Source organism: Falco peregrinus, chromosome 10 (genome assembly GCF_023634155.1).
Source record: "Falco peregrinus isolate bFalPer1 chromosome 10, bFalPer1.pri, whole genome shotgun sequence".
Lineage (NCBI taxonomy): Eukaryota > Metazoa > Chordata > Aves > Falconiformes > Falconidae > Falco > Falco peregrinus.
Genome location: NC_073730.1, coordinates 4,526,477 through 4,548,224, shown reverse-complemented (window position 1 = coordinate 4,548,224; position 21,748 = coordinate 4,526,477). Strand labels below are relative to the sequence as shown.

General features: G+C 41.2%; 1 protein-coding gene across 3 annotated transcripts in view; it reads left to right on the top strand.

Moving 5' to 3' along the window:
• Positions 1-21,748, top strand: part of C10H1orf21 (chromosome 10 C1orf21 homolog) — a 125,189-nt gene that overhangs the window by 56,273 nt on the left and 47,168 nt on the right. For all 3 annotated transcript variants that reach the window (XM_055815617.1, XM_005232732.3, XM_055815618.1), the window contains exon 3: positions 19,683-19,777. In XM_055815617.1, coding sequence (XP_055671592.1) covers positions 19,683-19,777 — 95 coding nt within the window. The remainder of the gene's footprint in view (positions 1-19,682; positions 19,778-21,748) is intronic.

Here is a 21,748-nt window from a genome sequence, read left to right as displayed (position 1 = left end):
TGCCCTGTACCTTTTTGTTGTCACTCAGGTTGCTTGCCACGAGCCTTGTACTTGTTTTGCAGTCCTCCCTCTGAGTCCTCAGAAGGTGGCCTGTCCAGAACACCTCTTAACATTTCCAAAGTTTTCTTCAGGAGTTGTGGTGTTTGTCTTAGTATCCACCCTGCTGGACTACAGATGTCACTTTGAATCCAGAGGCTATTTTCTGAACTGCTTGGAGTGGTGCAGTTCTGCTTCTGCTCTTCCTCAGAGCCTCTAGATGCTTTTTCCTTCTTCCCCTGGGGGGCTGGTTGAAGCCAAATCTATTGACTATCTGAGAGATCATTGCTTCTGTGAGGATTTTTTTTTAAACTTTTTTTTTTTTTTTTTTTTCAATTGAGCAGACACATTGAGCCAGGTGTTCACTGTAAATTTGAAACTCTAGTGTTTAAAACTGAGAAACCTACCATAAACCCCATGGATTCTGTAAGAACAAATTCTGGTTAACTGAAAACAAAACATTAAAATTTCCATCTTATCCCAAATTGTGGAAGGCACACTGTGTTTTGCTGTAATATGTATTAAATAATTGAGTTAGTAGGCCTATCCAAGAAGATGTTCTAGAGAAGATTGAATATAATATGATTATTATGTCTTGTTGGTCTCAAATGACTTCAAAATCCATCTAATAAGGATAGTAATAATAAATCTTCATTTATTCATCATTCCACTTCTGAGCTGATTTCCAGGGCAATACATAAGAGCTATAATAATGTAAATACCAATGAAGAACAAAATGCCGTGATAGAGCTGTGAGGGTTGTTGATTTCAACATATGTTTTAATAATATTACATCTCTTGTAGATTAATTTTATTTGTGCCATTTTAAAAAATCATGGAAGGTTCATTTGGGGAAGATGTTATTGACGTGTAATTTTTTTGTGTAAGAAAATAACTAGTAATATGACTTGTTGTGGGGAAGAAAAAGATTTTAGAATCTGTTTATTAATCTGTGAGGCTAATGTGGACATTTATATGGCGCTCTTGGGTGCTTTACAAAAGTGAGAGTAAACACGGCAGGTAGGAATCTTACGACAAACTGGGAATACCCGTGCTGCAATTGCCAGATGGGATTTCTGTTATTAATAGCAGCTAGTCTAAATAAAGCTGAATGTAAAGCACAATAGTTTATAAACTGATTTATCTCAGAGAAGCTGAGAGAATGCTAGAAAAGGAAATCTTTAGCAATGAGGTATTGTAATGGGATTGAAAAGCTGATGGATGCACATAGGATCGGATTGCTTCACGAGCTCTAGTGTAGTCATCTTTGAAACTTCCCTGTTTTAGAGGTGGACAGCATGGAGAGATCGTGTGAGGGACCTGATGTCAGATCACCTGCAGATGTGCGTGCCCTTATCTCTGCTCTGTTCTTCCTCACCTGTGGGTTTTTTTTTCCCAGCAGTTTTCTGCTCTGTCGATATTTCTTCCCAAATCTTTTGAAAATACCGTAGTTCAAAATCTAAGCAGGAGAGTTAAAGTATTTAACTACAGCAAGTGTTGACCTGTCCTGCATGGTAGCAGCCAGCCTGCAGAGTCAGGAAAGCAACGACCAGTGTCAAGGGAGGACAACTGAAGAGTTCAGCTTAGCCACCCAAAACAAATACACCGCCCTGTAGCAGCCATAACTGGACTGGAGGGAGGTAGCTTTATTTGGCTTCGTGTTCACAAATACCACCATTTAAACCCCAAAATCTTTATCAGCTTGTCATGAGTTTTGTCATGTTGGTGTTTTCTTTCTTCCTGTGTGTTTTGTGGGCTTGTCTCACTTCTGCTAATCCCTTCCTTGTGACAACCAATTATTTCCTTCCTTGTGTCTCATCCGTGTGGGTATCTCAGCCGCTGCCCGAGACAGCAGAGCTCTGACTTATTTTGATGTATGCCGTGTGGATTTGAAGGAAGTGTTAAAAGATGCTAAAATAATTAAAACCTTTAAAGCATGCCCACTGTATACAGGAAGAGAATAGCACAGGGAATTTGGGACTGCGACTTCCTATATATGCATCGTCATCTCCAAAAATATTGTGCCCAAACCTTTGTAGAGGTTAGTTTCTTTTGAAGGCTCTTTCCTTAATAGGCAGGCCTAGAAGTATCTTTTTACTTAAAAATTCAGTCTCGGGTAGTTGCTCAGGGCACTTGAGAATACCTATGGGCCTGGCAAGACGGTTCAGATGTCTACTACTACAAGTTAACTTCCTAAACCTGCCTTGTTCCTGTGCACAAAATTCTGCAAATCATTTTCTGGACATTTGAAGCTCTGAAGATGGGAATTTTTCAGATAAAATTTGGAGTGAGAAAAATATATTAGAAGTTTTTTTTCAGTGAATAACACCTTCCTGTTACCTCTCCCTTTCCCTCAGGTGTCAGGAAAAAACACTAAAGCTGAGAATGAGAAATCCTTTCTTCTGAAAGAAAGCATGGCTGTCCTCATTGCACTGAAACGATCTGGAAAGCCATAGGTTAAGGAATATAACTTTGGTCATGGTGACCGTGAACACATGCTGTGATCAGGAGGTCTTGCTGCACTGGGCTCCACAGAAATACACAGCTGACTTTGCCTGGCAGCATTTATTTTATTGACTCAGTTGGTCAGCTGATTAGCACCCAAATAGTAATTGCTCTAGCTTATTTGGCTGTCCTTACACGCTTCTGCAATGTCAGATCATACTCGTTTGAGGGACGGTAGTGATTATGGATAAAGGGACCAGCACCATGCAGTGGACTAATACCATGCTGGATATTTTGAGACAATAACCTTTTTAAAAGACATTTTCAAATATGAACAAGTAACTCTGGCACAACCACAGGCACTCATTTCATGCAGTGCTTGGTCTGAGCTCCATGGAAGTGAGTGACATGTAGGCCCCCTGTCTCAGGGGTGCAAAACTTCAAATATCACATGGAGTTTCAAAGGAGGAGATTTTCATTGCTTAAATTCAGATTCTGGCTGAGCTGCTGAAAGGGTAGCTTTCGTGTTGTTCATGATTTCAGCAGCTCATGTCATAAAGTAGATCCTGCTTCAGTGCCTGAAAGCTGAAGAAAAGCAGATGAATGCATTGCAGCATAGGGCTGAAGCACATGAGCATCTTCTGGAATTGTAGTGGACTCTGCTTTTCCTCACTTTTTTTATTCAATTGAAATGATATTTTTTTTTAGTTTAACAGCACCTTTGTTTTTTATCCACTGTTCCAACACAATTTGGTGCTAGCCTGCTTCTTATCTGAGTAAACATGGGTCAGTCCTAAACACGTTTCAGGAAGTAAGAGAGAAGAATAGAACAGAAACCCACTTCAGTGTAATGTTCATCTGGTAAATGTAATAAAATTACATTTATTATCTAGGTTTATGATGTATTTAAGTCTGTAGAACACCCTTGGTAAGTCAATAATTTACTATTTTATTCCCCTAAGGAGGCAATAAGGTTTTTAAAAAAACAAAAACCCAAAACAAATCCAAACCCCACCCTCGGGTTTTGTCTAGTCATGTATTTCTGATCAATGTGTGCAAAGAAAGTGTTTTCCACATGAACTAAAATTGTATTTTCACCTTCTGTGAATAGAAGTGGCTCATCTTTATAGCTCTTGGAAAAAGTACTGCTTGTGCAGTATAAGGAAGAAGCTGTTCCTGGGCAATGGGTTTGCTCAGGTAGCAGCAAAAAAAGCTCTTCATTCTCCTCTAGCCAGTAAATATATCTCTCTATATCTAAAGAATATAAAAAGAGCCTTTTGTAGAAGGTGTAACGGGCCAGCATCTCTCCTGGGGCAGGAGCAGGGTTGCCTCATGAGGAGGGATGAGCTGGGAGCCAAGGGTGACCCCAGTGCCCTCACTGTTGGGGTGCTGGGGGTGAGGTCTGTCAGCGGTCCCAGGCACAGCAGTGAACCAGGTCCAGGATCCATCCAGGGAGTGCAGTGAGGAGCAGTGGGGTCAAGGCTGGAGGGGAAGGCTGGGGACAAGCTAGAGCTTGCCCAAGGGCTTTGCTCAGGAGAGAAGATAACTACAGTGTGGGGTTGAGGTCCCTCCAAGAGATGGGACCAGAGGCAGCGCTAGAGACAGGCAGAACTGAAGGGCCAAGCCTCAGCCAAAACGGAGCTCCTGGGTTCATGGGCAGAAAGTGCAAGTGGGGATTTTGTGAGACTGGTCACTGGCCTCTTAGTGCACTCAGGGCCCTGACAGCATCTATCCATTAATTGTGACCTTTATGTAATGACTGTGATTGAACTCACTCTCCCTTCTCCTCCTCCTCTTTTTGTTTTTACTTGCAAGTGGAGAAATGCTGGTCTGGTGGTCCATAGGGGTGAGATCCAAGTCATTGGAAAGGTTCATGTAGGCTCCAAGAAGATGCCTTGCCACTTTCAACAAGATTGGTTTTCACCATGTAGTTTCACTGATTCATCAGGGAAGAAAATGAGTTTCAGAAGCGATGGTAGAGCAGCTCTTTAAATACCTGGGTGTTCAAAGATTGCTTAGTTGTAAATTGTTCCAGGACAGTAGAGCAACAGGGGTTGAAGATATTCTTCAGTGCGTATTTGGAGTTCTGTCTCCTATTATTTCAGTTCTTTCCTTTGAAAAAAATCAGAAAGACCCTAAATGAGATTACTTTCCCAGACGGATGGCAGATCTTTGCCATATAAATTTTGTTGAGGTTTTCCTACCTTCAAGAGAATTGGACCTAAAGCAGAGCAGGTGTCCATAAATTAACTAGATAGCCTTCAGACACCGTAGTTATCTTCTTCTGGTGGTTAGTTATCCTGCAATGTTTACAACCCCATGTCATGGTATTAGATGAGGGAATTATTCTGCAAAGTCATTCTACTTAGTGTAAGTGTGCTGTATTTATAGAGACCTTCTGTGGTACAGCCACTGTTACCTGCTTTGCAGCAATGCCTGGGTTTCCAGGCTGGTGTCAGCTGGGTTTGGCATGATATGCCCGTAATCAGACTCAGCACCTTTAGTGGGGATTTATTGTATGAAGAGAGAAGGTGAACCAGGGTGGAGAAGCAGTTACCCCATTTTGGGGGAGAAATTAATCACAAGCAGGTTGTAATTTCCCTGCTTCTTAGTTTAATGTAAGCTTTCACCTTATGCAATCTGCCCGTCGGTGCTAGAGCACCCGAAGGAGAGGTGGGGGGGCTCTGAGGGCACCCCAGGGTCTCTGCAAGCAGATCAGCTGTGGACACAGCTGGTGTAGTTTTATTCTGGCAAATGACCCTTCCTACAAGCTGCTTAGCTCGATGAAGAATATAGTCAAAGTTGAATACAAATAAAGTGCACGGGGGATGCATTTCACAATTGCATTAGTGTGCTATAAATAGGAGCGTACATCCACCTTTGGTATTCACTAGAAAGAAGCCAGGATGTATTTTCTGGCAGACTTGGTGCTGAAGGAAATCAGTTTATTTTATGGTACAGACAAACTTTTATTTTTATTTTTTTTACTTCATCTTTTAAAGACAGAATCCTTGGCATTCATTGTCTATCTGTAGGTGCAGACAAGGAAAATTCATGGTAAAAATGCTGCATACTTTCAATTACCGCAGTGTTTCTTTTGTCATTTTCCAAGTGTTGTATTACTTGGCCACAAAGTGGGGGGGGGGAAAAAGCAACCAAAAAACCCAGACCCCCAAACCCCAGAGACTGAAATTTGGCCAAGAGAACCTCAGTCTGGGGGATAACTCTTCAGTTCCCCAGGTAAGCCTTGTGAAGCTGCACAGATGCATATTCATTTCAGCAACACAAGGCTGTTACGTTACAGTAGGAATATCTACTGGTAGAAATACCTATTAAATACAAGGAGAAGATACCTAACCAGTAAGTATTTGTGTACCCCTGCATACACAGCCAAAGATGTCTTGAAAAGTTAGTTGCTATGAAACTTTGATTTCTAAAAAGCTGCCAAAATGCTTCCTAGTGCTGTGCGCTCAGATTACAGTGAAACATCCATTTACTAACATAGAAGGCGTTTTTCCATTAGGTACTTCTAGAAAACACTGTGCCATTGTGGGTATTTTGAATAAATCCTATAACCGGGTGGTCTCATGTTGTCCCTGGTCTGAGACCCAAGCCTGATGGTGCTCTGTCTTGAGCTTGCACCAAGGGAAAATACTGGGAAAAACCAGGAAAAAAATGGAAATATTAAGATTGCTGCCTCGTGGGCTTATAAAAAGCCAAAGCCTGGGTTCTGCTGAGTGGGTGTAATCGTGCCCTGCCCACACACCTTTTCTTCTTATTTGTTTGAGGGGGTGCTCTGGCAAAAAGGAATCGGGTTTAGGGTTCTCTTAAATTATATATTTCCTTTCTGCTTTTGTAACAGGAGTGCTGCCAAGGAGCTGTTCAGGTGACAGAGGTGCAGAGCACTCTATGTTCTGCAATACTGGGAAGTAGCATGAAGTCACCTTTGTTTCAAGATTCATGGTTTCAGGAATGATCTTGGTCTATTCAATGGGAAAAAAAAAGGGGGGCGTTTTTTTTTTTTCATGGAAGTCTCCTGAATTGTATTAATGGATGTATTTATTAAAATTACATACATTTTATTCCCTGTATTTTGTCATCAGGTATATATTGAATTTCTAACTGTAGGAACTGGGTGCATCTTGAGGTCTTTTTAGGCAGAACGTGGTTATCTAATGTAAGTGCTCTAAGCACACGTTTTGATTTTTCTTCTAGCTATTATTAAAACCTGCCTTTTCTCACACATTGATATTTTGCTTTCTTTTTAAAGTGTTGCCCCTAGGGAAAGGGAGGAGGCATGGAAATTCACTAGCTTTTTTAAATTTATTTTTTCTTTTCTTTTCCACCCAGTCATCTTTACGCTTCTGGCATATCTTAAATGTTGTTCATGTATTATTTGCACAGAGTGGTTTTGAGCTGGTCGCAAGACAGCAGGCAGCGAACAGGGACGAGTACTTCTAGTCTCATAAGCAGGTTATGTTCATGATGACAGTGGGGACAAGGCAGGAGATTGTTAATGGTATGAGATGGCGTGGAGGAGCACCAACTACGTGCTGCAGAGAATTGGATTTAATTTGTGGCTTGGCTTGTGTGGTGAGATGGAGATGTTAAACAAGGTATCTCCCACGACTGGACATGGCTGTGAGCCAGGCAGTCCCTTGCTGCCCGATGTTGCTCCGGTTCTGGGAATTTCTTAGGGTGTTCCATTGTTACTGTTGATTGCTTAAATGATACGCCTCCATCGGCACCGTGTGGGTGGTAGGTATTTGCTTTCAGGGGCTTTAGATAAAATTTCTGCAACATGGATACTACTTGGGGAAATAGGCATCTTTCAGAGATAACAAATCAACTCTGAACATTGTAACCAGAGTAGAATATTAATCTTTCAGATAGGTTAATTTTGTAGCTATTCAGATGGCCTGTAAGTAAAGTAATGTAATTAACTTTTGTATCTTTTGCATCTGGAAATGTGTGCTGTATTTTATAAATCAAGTTTGCATTAGTCCCCCCCTCCCCTCTTGGTTTACAGAAATACTAACAATGAGAAGACATTTGTGCTCATCGTGAATCTCCAGTACATTACTGGTCTTGGGTAATTATTCTGTCCCTTTCCTAATGCAATTAAGAAAATGAAATAGATTTGGATTTACAAATATTCTTTGAGGTACATGAGCAGTGAAAATTTGATAGACTAGTATTAACAGAAGAAAGCTACTATGCCAGGAAGGATGTAAAAATCCTTTTGAAGTCGTACATTGTGGGGCAACAACCTCATTTAATAGTTGACTGATTGATAATGACATTATTTGTTAAGTAAAGAGGAATCAGCGCTTTTTTTTTTTTTTTTGTTAACAAGGAAACTGAACATGCCTCATCATATATTTGCAGTAATAGAATATGTGTATTTTTGGGTGTGTGCAGTGGTAATGACTTTTCCAGGGAACTCTTGGGGTGGCTTAGTTCAGGAGGTTTTTGGTGTCTAGAGGAATTGGTTGATAAGTTAATGGGGCTATAAGGACTGGGACCTACACTGCTGTACAGGGGATGCTCACAGTAATGGTCAATTGGGTATTTTTTCTAGAATCTGAATAGTCACTGACAGATTCTGTGCAAAAATGATAGATATTTTACAATAGAGTACATAAATGGATGACAGCTGGGGAAGAGTTAGCAGAGACAGGGAGCTTTGTTAATGATGTTGAAAAACCTGGAAAAAAATCCCCTTGGTGGGTAGTTTTTCCTTTCTAAGGGAGAATTTTAAAATGGAGCAGTAAAATGGAGTTGAAGTAGCTTTTCTGACCTGGCTGTGCTGCGCTGTCTAGGTTGGCTAAGGTGGCAACTTTTGAGTTGGTATCCAGATAGTTTCCAGGATGCGACATTGAGGGGCAAGAGGACGGCACCCGCCTCTCCTCCACAGCTGAGGAGGTCTTGCCATCACTGCCTACAAGCCTGCTAGGTTTTTGCCACCTAGTTGAATTGTACAGGCAGTTTTAGCCCTTCTTGTGTTGTAGTTTGTTACATTTGCAGGTTTGCTTCCCAGCTGTTCCCCTTCTCTCTTGTCGCTCCCTTTCGCAACAAAGAGGTTTGTGGCAGTGAAGCCAATTCTTCAAGCTTTGCTTTTGTAGTTTCTGAGCAGCAAAAAATGTTTTCTTCAGGGCACGGTTGCACAATTTTGTTTAAAAATAAGTTTGTGGTGTTTAAATGTAGTAAGGGATTGGAAATGCTGAATTTCCAGCTCCTTTGCCTGCGTGGGGCCAGCCCTGTGCTGCTCCCCTGTCGTGGTGTGGGGATGCTGGGCAGGATGGTGCAGCCTCTGTGCAAAAACCTACCTGGTGCCTTCATACAAACAGCAGTATTTTCAAGGCACAGACCTTTTGTTTTCCTCCTGTCTGTTCCTTTAATTAATCTCTCTGCTGCTTGTTTCCTCTCCTGCTTTCGTTTCTCAATTTGATCTTTTTAGTGGGCTAGATAATTGCATTTACTGAGTATCCTTCCTGCCAAGTGCTATGGCTGTAATCTTCTTCACCTGAGAAATGGTTTCCTTTGAACAGCCTGGCGTCTGGCTCAAAGTTATGTGTTAATTAAATGAGAAAAAAAAAAAGTTTTTAAAAATTGTGTGCGTATGTGATATATTCTATATTTTCAGCAAGCAAAATTGGGGTAGCTGAAAAATAGCTCTGACTCCATACCACCAGCACTGTTTTTTGGCTTCTTGGTTACAGACGAGTGCACAAAACTCTTTAATTATACGATCACATGGCTGTTTTTTCAGTGCCATCTTATGTATGGAGTTTCCTCAGATCTTTAATTTATGAGTGGGTGTCTGAGAGATCTGGAGATTGTGTCATTGAAGACAGGACAAGTGAGGCAGAAATCATGTGTTTAGTGGTAACTGGATTTTAGGATGTTGAGGTTGTACTTTTAAGTCTTTTTCTGAGGTAATGAAACGGCCTCCGAGTTTGTGGAACATGTCCCCTTGCTTGAACCAGCTGCTGGCCGCAGGTACCTGGCCAGAGGGATGCATTGGTGGAGTTGGCCAGAGGGTTCCTGACCTTCTTGTCGGGGAGCCATGATGGAGCAGAGCAGCAGCAGAGCATTGCCTTCTTCATGGGGTCCGGGGGTGTGTGTCTAAGATTTCTAATCGTCCCCTAACCAAAACACACATCCGTGAGCCCCCTTGTGCCCAAGAATTGTTTCTCAAGTGGTTTTGTATCTTCTGCTTCTTCACGTATCTCCTGCACTTCTTTTCACATAAAAAGATGTAACCCCCGGGAGCATGGAGGAAGTCTGGGCTAGAGCAGCAAAAGCTGTAGGCTGTACCCTGATCAGTGCCCTGTCCTCCCTGCTAGGTCTGGAGACCCGGGGGCATGACCTGCCAGCAGGTAAGCAGGTTGTGCAAGCCCCCTGCAAGGGGTCTTTTTTTTTTTTTTCTCTCCACATGGTATTAATAGAGAGAATGTGTATGAAGGAGAAATCTTTACGGAAAAATTACTTCCTACAAACCAACTCCGTGGGTTGCACACCAGTATATATGTGTGTGTATATATATATTTTTTTTTTTTTTTTTTTTCCCCTGCCAAGGTACTTCTCTGACCTACCCACCACTAAGGTAGACCTACAGATACACTGTAGTGGGCCTGTGCCCCTGGTGCAGGTTCTGTTCACGTGACCCTTTATGCATAATGTGCTAGAAAATTATACATACGACTATAGTTTTCACAGTACTTAAACTGTGTGATGGTCCAAATGTAGAGTAGCCTTGGGAATGTTTTGGCCAAGAAGGAACCAAGTAATGATCTCCTTGATTCAGCTGCACATCTCCCGTGTACTGCAGTGTGCCTCTACAAGTTGCATACTAAATTCAAAAATTAAACCTATAGAAGCAAGGGAGCTAAGTTATGGCCTCGTCATCATCCGCCACTTTATTAGATCAGGGGAAAAGAAATCAGAAAACTGGAGAAACTGAGGCACTCGGGCAGCAGCATCACAGGTGTTGGAATGGTGCCTCCTCCCTCGGGCAGAAGTTGGACTGGGCCTTTCACAGGAGAGGACAGAGATACCCGAAGGATCAAGAGCTTTACAGCACTGGAAACTTCCAGCAGCATTAATGAAGGATGGGTTGACCTGGCAATATGAGGTTTTGTGCTTCTGCAGCAACAAAGATCAAAATGATGTCCATTGAATTTAATGGAGCTGTGCTCCTGTCAAACCTGTCAGCCTCTGGGGAATGCTGTTGAAAGCTGTCATGATTTGGGCCTGGAAGGGGTAGTCTGGTAAAGTGGAAGAGAATTTGCTGAAGTTTTTCAAGTAGGCATCATCCTTGAGGGAGTTAATGTTTCATAGAGTGCTGGATGTGACATGGAGCTGTAATAGGAACTGCTTGATAGCTTAGAAAATAGCCACCCCTGCCTTGCCTAGCTTTAGGCAAGTGTCCTTCCAATACTGCAGAAGCCTTCCACGCAGGGCTGTTTTTTGTTGTACTGAATGTCTCAGTCTGCTTTTTTCCTCCAAAAAACCTCAGCCCTAGCAGTCACGTCTGCCTTGTGCAGAAACAGTAGTTAGCCTTCCTTGGGCACATGTTAGCATTGTGTAGGAAGAAGAAAAAATATTTGAGGGTGGTCGTTCCAGATGTGCTGCGATCTGCGTCATACATTCAGATTTTTACAGCTTTTCTGTCAGATGCTGTGTATTTTGTTGGCAGAATTGGTGTGGTGTTCGTGTACCTGTTCTCTGTTTAATATCTGGTGGTGTTCACTGCCTCAGCTTCCAGCAGTGGCTGGATTTTAGATTGGATTAAGGTAAGGTAACTTCATTTGGGAAATCTGAATGAGCATCATCAGATAGTCCTTGCAGAAAAATGAGTTGATTTATTTCCTAAGCTGTTGTTGCTATTTAGTTCGTGTTAGTAAAACCAACATGATCGCTAGGATCTAGAATCGCCTGAGAGTTTGAGGGTTGATGACAGAGGAAGACAACTGGTGGCTCACCCAATGCTGGTTGATCTCCAGTGAAATGTCACTCTCAACCCACATCCAGGTGGATCAGAAATCCACCCCTGCAGCTGCAAATCTCAGCAGTTAAGTCAGAAACAGTCATGTTGAATCAGAAGAACCATGCAGATGCTGCTTTCTTGGAGCGCTTGAAGCTGGAGCTGAGAAGGTAACTTAGATATCCTCCATTACCTAGTATGTAGTTCGAGAAATATTTGTTTACAAGATTTTTTGCAACTTCTTCCTCTAACTGTTGACTTTTTTTGTTGTTTTTAATCTTTGACATAGCTTCTCCTGGTATCCAGGCAGTTGAGTCCTGCATACAGTAACAGGGCTGGAATGATCAGAGTAGCCCATATCATCCCTCCTGTGCTCCAAAATGGGATGGACTTTAACCTGTGGGGCTTGGTACCAGCAATTCTGATGATGGAAACTGCAGCTACATAAACAATCTAATTCTGCTCCTTGACTGTCCTTGTGGTTAATGATTTTTCCTGGCTCTTGCTAGAGTCAAGCCCACCGCTGTTCATGTCATACCCCCGTGCAGCTGTGGAGCTCAAGAGTATTCCTCCTTCACGGTGGCATTGTAGATGATGTTAGGCAAGCTTTGTGTTTAGCATCTAAGTGTCTCACCTGCTGTTACATGTTTCAGTTAAATCGCATCCAAATCTCTTATGGTCCTTAAAAAATATTTTTAGAAAGAGCAATTCAGTCCTTTATCTAAATATAGCTTTTAAGTCTTTGAGAGAGGAAAGCACGTGACTCTGATCTGTGGCATTCCTCATGATCACAACGGTAGGAGTATTTTCTGCACCTGGCAGAAATAAGTATGGTACAGAGAAATTTGTTAGACAAAAAGTTCATATTTTACAGAAGAGACATTTTTTTAATTATGGAGGAAGGAGAAATCTTGGTATGTCATTCAATAGAAAGGCAACAGATACTAAAAAAAAAGAAATGTACAGGAAAATGAAGGTGTGGTTAGAAACTTTCTTCTCAGTGGTATGACTCAAGCACCATTATCTCCTGTTTAGTACATGATACGTCAGTAAAAATAGAGGCTCACCCATCCTCCCTGTTCATGACAGCAGAGCCATATATGTTTGTCCTTAGATGTCTGAAATGAGAATGCAGTGTAAATCAGCATTTTACTTATCTTATTTTTTTTGAAGAGTTGATGTCTAACAAAAGATTTCTGCAAAAGTCACGGTGAGTCCAGATATATTTGATGGAGTTATGCTTCTTTCTGATGGTGTTCTTTTTTAACTGAGCCAGAAATAGTGTCATTACTGATGTTGCTGTGGTAATGGCACTCTACATTGATGTCTGGAAGTGCTGAAGAGATTTTTCTCATAGGAACAACCACAGTTTTCTTTTTTCCTCCCCTCTAGTAATTGTTTCAATATTATAAGTTGATATGTTCATTTATCACTGAAATCATTATTAATGAGTGCTGTTTTTCTTTGTCACATTGCCATGGCAACTGGATGACACGTTTGAGTAGAATTATCTGCTTCCAGATGGGGATCTTCATTCATAAGACTTGCCTACTGAGAATTTTTGCAGCATATTCAACTTAAATTTCTTCTTCCCTTGCCCTTCCAAAGAGTTTCAGGCTAGAGGCATTACTGCTTTCTGGTTTATATCCTGTGATGGATTTTGTGGTGGGTGTTATGCTTGACAATATTTCTGTCTTTTATTTGTGGTTCATTTATGTTGTTTTTCTTTTGATTCAGTTGGGCTGCTTTTCTTCAGTTTGGTGTTTGCTGTGCTAGTCTTGCAAACCCATTCCTTTCCCATTTGAGTTGTTGAAAAACTTGTTTTTATATGATATACCACACAATGGAAGACAGTACTTGATCTTTTACTTTTACACATGAAAGGAGCATAAAGATATATTTCTCTTTATATATGATATACCACACTGAGTGATAGTGTCCTAAGATTTTTACCATATTCACTACTCGCTTTTTAGTTTTGTACAGGAAAGGTGCATAAAGATGGTTCACTTTTGGTTTTGGTGTGAAACTGTATTTTGGAAAAAGATATTACTGTTTAGCAAGATAGAGCACGGCAAATATGCATAGAACTTTGTATAATTTCCTTTACCCTGAACTTCTTACAGTTTTAATAGTCTTTTTGACTGACAGACTCTAATTAGGTCCTGCTTGATCTCAATCAACATTCCAGGATTTCTCTGGGTTCATTTCTGATCACTCAGACCAAAATATCTCAAAATAATAGTAGAAATCAGAAGGTAAAAATCAAAAGGTGAATTTAGCATCCTTTAATTCTTCAATTCCAAGTGCACTCTTTACCTTATCAAGCAAAACCTGGTTAGCAGTTTTATGCAAATACCTAAAGGTGTTACCTTTAGGGAAGGCATCAAAGGCCCATTCCTCCAACATACCTTTACTCTAATTTTCATATTCACTTAAAGCCATTAAAGACCGTACACCCCATGACATACTTCAAGGTCCATCTATTGCTTAAACATCCATTCTTTTGCTTTTGGAGCACTTTCACTGTGACAGTAACTTCAGGGCAAGAACAATCTCATAAATAGCTCGGAATTTGTGATTTCTGCACACCATATCTTATATATATCGTATCTATAGAAGACAAATGTTATCTTCACCTAGTCAAAAAAGTATACATATATATAGTTGTGTCCTTCTGATAATAATCTAATATAGAAGACCTTTCTTCTGCAAATAGTTATTTGAATTTAATTTCTGCATTTAGTATATTTGAAATAATTAATGTGGTCTTATCTGTGAATAAGGTGTTACACATCAGACTCATTTCTTCTCTGCTACTCCAGCTAGCAGTGTCCTCCCTAGCTAAGCTGCTCGCTACCACCTTCTCCTTTGCACCCTTTGGTTGCCCTTTTGGTTGACCACTTATTGTAGTCAGCAGCCTCGGCTGGGAATGTGCTGAATATTGAGTGGTCCCATTGCTTTCAGGAATTGTTCTGCGTGTCAAGTCTGTACTTAAAAAGACCTGTGACAGGCCCATAAAAATGAAGAGATTTTACAGTTTTAACTTGATCTGGGGGAAGAAAAAAGGAGCTCATCATGAATGTGAAGGGTAAAATTTGTGTCACTGAGTACTGTAAATGCTAGAGAGAGACCTACGAGCAAAATTCACTGTTTCTCCTCAGACAACAGGAAGGTTGCTGGTATAAATATAAACTGTCAGCTGTGATTCAGGTAGTTAACATCTATTTAAGCAGCTTAGTTCAGTGGCTACTGAAATTAGTTAGAGGTGGGGTTTTTTCCTCAATGTGTTGGCTAGTTCAGAAAGTGGATGTTTCCAGGTATGCCTTGTCATACATGGGAAGCTGGAGGACTTGCAGTCAGCTGTAATGTTGCCAATACTTTAGATTTGTGCTCTCTGTTTTAAGCAAAATATTTTGCCTGTGATAGGAAATTACAAGAGCTTATGAGTAATAATACTGCTTCAAACTTAACATTGCTGATCCATTCCCTTCATTTCTGTGTGTATCTGGTAACAGTTACTTATGGCTCAGTCCTTTTTTCTGTTCTCATTAACCAAAATTAGATTGATCACTGGCTTTCCACAGGCCAGTGCTGTGTTTGCCTTTTTGTCTGGTATTGGTACATGCACCACTTGCTCAAAACACATGGGTTTGGTGGAGTTGCTAGCTGCTTGGTACTCCTATCTGTTAATCATTTATTTAGGCACTGAAGCCTAAGTGTTGGCCACTCAGCCTGCTTCTTCCTTGATGTGCTTCATCCCTAAGAGGTAGTGTCTTGGCCTTTAAGGCAGATCCTCAGCATTAGATTGTGTCAAATTTGCATTGCTTTTTGAGATAAAAGTAGAGATTTCTCATGCTCAAGCACATACCATATAATGGAGCCATGACATTAATACTAAATTTGGTAAGACACACTGTATTAAAAGACTAGTTCTACTAACACGTGCAGAAGCAGGTGTCTTCTACTCTTACCCCCTGATTCTTTTTTTACTCTGTATTCTTCTAAGGAGAAGGTGGATTTCTCAGAAGTAAGACTTGTTAGTTGACACGGTGTATTCAGCTTGTCCTGAAAACGTGATGCAAAATGACTGGTTCATTTTTGGAAACTTTCTTGCTGCTGCATGTCTGAGGCATGAATTGTCCAGGCATCTGCACTTCTGCAGTTGGTTGGAGGGAGGGAAGATTAATGCCAACTGCGCTGTGCTGCACAGGTAATTGAATAGTTATTATAAGTAAAGTATTGGGGGGAAGCACATTTACTAACACTGTTGTAAATATCTGTGGAAATTACACAAGGAATCTGTGAAAAGTTCTTTGCCACCATTTCAGGGCTACTTGGAGCATCTGGTAAAAGCAACATCTGATGGAACTGCACCCATATTCACCGTGAATTTGAAATTAAGTTTTTGAGAACTTTCCTTGAAGCTGGAAAGGAAGCATAGCCTAGAAATTCACACAACCACAAAGAGTGGGAGCAGGATGCCTGGGCAGCTCAAAGTGTTCCTTAAATGTCCTGTGTCCATGTCACGTTGTAATCCTTACCCTCACCTGGCCCAACTGTGTCCACAGATTCTCTAACATCTATTCTCTTTATGAATCCTACACCATTCAGGGGGATCTCCCCTGAAGTTAGTAACAAGAGAAAGGCTAAAGAAAACATCAGATAAATCACCTGACCTATAGCAACAAACAAGAAGCGGAGGCATTCACTGCTTTTGTTTGCTTCAGTCTTTAGTAATCCTGGTAGACCTTGGGCTGCCCAGTCCTCTGAGTCAGAGGACCACAACTGCAGGAACAGTCAGTTTTCATTTGTGGACACTGAAAGTGTAAGGGACCAGCTGTATCAGCTGAACGTTCACAAGTCCATGGGGCCTGATGGGATTTATCCCAGCGTTCTGAAGGAGCTAACGGATGTTATGGCAGGACCCCTCTCCATCATCTACCAAAGGTCTTGCGAGTCTGGGTAGGTCCTTGCTGACTAGCCAATATTACACCAATCTACAAGAAGGATGTGAGGAAAGACCCAGGAAACTACAGACCTGTTAGTCTAGCTGCAGCACCTGGAAAAATTAGGGAGAAGATCATACTGGGTACTGTTGAAAGGCATTTATTCTTTAGAATTTATTCTATTCTTTAGAATAACGCAGTCATCAGGCACAGCCAGCGTGGGTTCGCAGGAGGAGAGGCCTGTGTAACTGGTGCGATACCCTTGCGTGATAAGGTCACCAGCCCAGGGGGTGAAGGGAAGGCGGGGGATGTAGTTGTTCTGGATTTTAGTAAGGCTTTTGATCCTGACCCTCGCAGCATCCTTCTGGACCAGCTGCCCAGCTGTGGGATGAGCAGGTTGGTGGTGTGCTGGGTGAAGAGCTGACTGAAGGGCAGAGCTCAACGGGTCGTAGTGAACGGGGCTACGTCTGGCCGGCGACTGGTCACCAGCAGTTTTCCTGGGGGCTCCATTCTCGGCTCAGGCTGTTCCATGTTTGTCAGCCGTCGAGGCAGGAGTTGAATGCACCGTAACGAGTCTGCTGACGATACCAAAGGCGGGGGGTGCAGGTGACTCTTGAGGGACAGGAGGCCTTGCAGGGGGATCTAGACGGATTGGGGCGCTGGGCTATGGCCAGTGGGAGGCACTGGGGCAGGCTTCCCAGAGCGGTGGTCGATGCCCCAAGCCTGTCAACGTTTACGAGGCGCTTGGCCAATGCCCTTAAGAACGTGCTTCAGCTGTTGGTCAGCCTTGCAGTGGTCAGGCAGTTGGACGAGGTGGTGGTTGTAGGTCCCTCCCAACTGAACTGTTCTAGTCTGACTCAGTAAAAGCAGCACAGATTTGTAAGTAGTAATGGTGCAGTAATTACAAGAGGGCTGTCATGATGGTGGTGATGATGGTGGGTTCTCAGCTCAGACATCCGAGCAGCGATGCCTGGCCACACTCTCTTACAATCAGTTAGAGAAGAAATACAGCATTGTTTCCAACAAACCCCCTCCTTCCTGTCTTGCCTCCATCCTATTGAACCCTTTATCATTTATAAATCATTTATAAATCTGATGATAGTGTTTATCAATCAGGGGCTTATTAGTGCCCTGGTCCACTTGCTATAAGAGACAATGTCTTCCAAGGAAGCATCCCTTACATGCAGTCCACATAGGATAGTCTGCTGCCTGGGCACGCGCTCGGTGTTCTATCACAGTTAATCTCTTGGGATAAGCAGAAGACACGTTTCAGAGGTTATTTTTGCCACTGAACATCAGGACCACCATACCTTACTTGGTTTTTTTACAAGGCTGGGTTGAACATGCCTCTCTCATTTAGTTCATGTGGACTAGCTGCGGGTTGTGCAAACTTCCTTTGTGCTATTTTTCTCTTTCTCATCTGTTTTCCTATTCAAATCTGTACATGCAGCCGTGGGAGTTTTATGCTTTTTCTGCATGTGGGTTTTATTGCTCATCACAACAGTGATCATTGTAGCATTGAGAAAAATGTAAGTTAGATGTTGCAGTCAATCAAGTACTTCTAATTCCCAGGCTTTATTGTGTTCAGCCTTTTTGGTTTTATGAATTGTCACCTCCAGACTAGCTAAATTACATTTTAAAACGAAAAAAAACCACCAACTCTGAGTTGTTGTTCACATTTGCTGATCTAATAATGTCTTAAATTCTTCCATCTGTTTTGAGATGCTGCATCTGAGATGCTGCTATTTGATACATTCACAGTTTTATTTAAACCCTATAATAAAAAAAGCATATAGATACAGACATGCAAAACCATGTTGTATTTTTTCAAAAAAGATTGGTTTTCAAGTTAGGCTTATTTAACTTACATACTCGAGTTAACAGTTTACTGAAAACAAGCTTCCTTGTAAATAATTCAGATTTTTTTTTTTTTGTAACAATACAGTAACACAGAAAAAACTATTTTTGTTTTGTTTTTCCCTTAGCAAGTGAGAGAAATTGCTTGAAAACCCAAAGAAAAAGAATAATGTTTGTGCGGTTTCTTTTAATTTGCCAAGATTTTGTCTTTTATTCCCAGTGTACTGTGTCATTAAATTTTGTATTAACATTTTCAACTTTGGGGTTTAAAGTTTCTCTTCTGCGTTATATATCCTGGCTGGAGGAGCGTGGGTGCAAAACTCCATGTTTTTCCAATAGATTCACATGCTACAAAGATAACTAGAGGAAAAAGTGGCTGAGAAAACGCAGTGTTGGTACTGCAAGCATTGGATTCACAGGCTAGAGAGAAGAATCATTTTTACCAAAATCCCATCTTGTCCTGCTGAAGGAAAAAATAATCCCTTTATTCAAGCTTTAGGTGTGGCCGTTTACTTCACTGTGGGGTAGCACATGTATGTTAGATAATACTTCTGTACTGGCACTGGAGCTGGGAGTTTATTATTTGAAGAGCCGAAACGCCTAGCTTATAAAGGGCAAACCAGGAATCTTTTCTGATTACTTATTTCATGCTGGATTTCTATCTGGGTAATATTCATGTGCAGGAAAAATGGTCGTGGAGGGGGAGTGGGGAGAGGAGGTTGGTCAGCATGGAGCCTTTTCTCCAGAAGCTGTTATATGACTGTGCGTTGTGTACCTTTTGCTTTAGCTCAGTTAAAAAAACAGTGCAGGGGGGGAAATAAAAATAAAAAAAACCACCAAAAAATGCAGTGGGTTTTGGTGTTCGCCTTTTTGTTTTGCTTGGGTTTTTTTTCCCACCTTTTAACTTAAATAGCCTCCATTAGTATTGCTTTTCAAAGGAGTTTTTTCAATGCAAGGAATGTCCATGAGCAGACTCCTCTCTGTAGTATCTACTGTACGCTGCTTGTTTACACACTGGCAAAAGAATTCAGGGAGGATGCAGAGACAAAGAACTTGTTTGTATTGAACATATTATACAGAAACTAGAGATCTGGGGGAGAGTGCGCACCGAACATCCCCTGGTCATGGTGCCGAGGCTATACCATGGACCAGAGAGCTACTGAACCATTTGTGGAAGCCAGAACTGGAAATTATTACTGAAGCTTCAGTCAGAAAAAACTTCGTTGGTATCAGTCACATTTAAGCCTTTGAAATGATATACATGTAATTTTTAGTTGCTTTGCTTAATTAGGGTCTTTTCTAGTCAGCTGTTTTGGTTTTAGTTTGGTTTTTTTCCCCAGCTGTTGAAGTACACTGGTTCAAATTTTTTTTTCTTTTTTTTTCTTTTTTTTTTTCTTGGTGCTCAGATGAGTATAGGATCAAACCAGTGGAAGAGGTCAAATACATGAAAAATGGGGGAGAAGATGATCAGAAAATAGCAGCCAGGAACCAAGAAAACTTGGTAAGGATTGAACTTATCACTTATCTAATGAAATAACATGGCTCTGCTTTTGTAATGAAATATGCAACATGCAGCACATTCAAACTACAGCTTACTTGCAGCAAGAGGATTTTCTCCAGAATGTCATAACTCTCTGTGAAGCTTGCATAGAAGGTGTGAAATACTACTTGCTTGTCTTTCTGAATTAGGCTTTAGTTGATCTTGGAGTGAGTGCTTCCACGATTATACTCACTTACCTCCTTTGCAGATCCAAATATACACACTTTGATATGTATATGTCTGTATTACAAACGAGTCAGTAGTAAAGTAGCAGTGCACTGCCATTAAGAAAAATGACCTACTTACGTAGATATTATTTACTCTGCACTTCCTGGTTTTACATATTTCAAAATTCACAGGAAAAGCAGTTCAGAATAGAAAACACAATATATTCTTAACACAGCAGTCGCAAGAAACTATGCTGGCCCATAGTTCCATTTATGGGAAGGAAATCACAGGTAAACTTAATGTGCCTTGAAGTAACTAGGGTGCTGTTAAAGTGGCTTAAAAACCACAGTTGAGTCACTTCTGGCGTTTCTGAGAAGTCGTTTCTTCTCTCCTAAAGCTGAAGGAATGTAGATTTTGTAATTGGCTGACTGGGGCTTTTCCCAGTTTAAATTTTTGAAGACATCCCACAATCATAATAGTTGGGTGCAAAATCTCACATCTGGTTCTACTTGTTCATTGCAGCTCTTCCTCCTCTAGGATTGTGTTTTATTTCCCCTCCATCAGCAAGACCAAGGGGGGAACATCAGCAGCAGCTTTCAGTGGAACCATGACCATCATCACCAGCTGAGGGTTTGCCTTTTGCCATCATTGGGTAGCTGTACAAAAATCCACTGTTTGAGATTTTTTTTTTTTTTTTCTTTTCCTGAAGATGTAAGTGAGCTCCAGGCAGCCTGATACTTTATATTCCCTCTTCTAGACACACATACTTGTGTTACACAACTACATGTGCATTCCTGTAGTAAATAGCAGAGTTTATTTTGGTGTCTTAACCTCATTGTTCAAGTGGTGGTTGAGCACCAGGCAATGTGATTTCTGCTTCGGTCTCCAGGTTAGGTATCTGCCACCTGCAATTTTGCGTTGCTGATGCTCCAGTGGGCAGTGCAACTTCAGCTTGTAGCAGGATTTTGGGGTTTAGTGCCTCAGAAACATTGCTGAGAAAATCACCTTTTCTAGCAGCATCCACAGTGTATTCAGCTTTATTGCCAATGTAAGCACGTTTGTTTTGAATTGGAAGTGTGACTGCAATAACTTTTTGCTTATTTTAGAGACCCTGGTGCTTTGTTGATAAATAGAGAAAAAGCAAGAATGAGCACAATCCTAATCTTTGTTTGGTTAAAAAATGGAAGAAGCTTTGCAGGTTAAATTTTAAACTAGCCTTCAGCTGTAGTTAGAGTATTTGCAGAAGGTAACATGCCACTTGAATGACAACAAGGAAGAGTTCAGGAAAGCTTAGGTCTGCTGAGGTGACACAGTTGCTGAAGGTGTACTCAAAACTAGGTAAGAGCTACTTTGCACTTTCGTTGGTGCCTGCTTGCTTGTAGCACCTAAGTGTTAGCCCAACTAAATTTAGAATGAGGCATTTCTACAGTGCAGGTGCTTATTCTTTTACTTTTGACAGGTTGTGTTTGATGGGAGCAATGGGTTTGTTGGAAAATATAACTTAATACGGAGTTGGAGGGCTGGTATAGCTCTCTGTCATGTCTGTCAGGAGGAAAAAAAAGGCAACAAACGCAAGAAAGTCTTCAATCAGACAGGATGTATATACTTCAAAACAAAAACCATCTTACACACCAAAAAGGCTTTATTTTCCTTTTCCTCATCTTACTATAAGGAGATTACATTGTCTGTAATGTATGCAGCTTTTTAATCCTGGGAATTGTCAAGTCCTTGTCACTCCTGGGTTTTTTAAAGGGGTTTCACTGT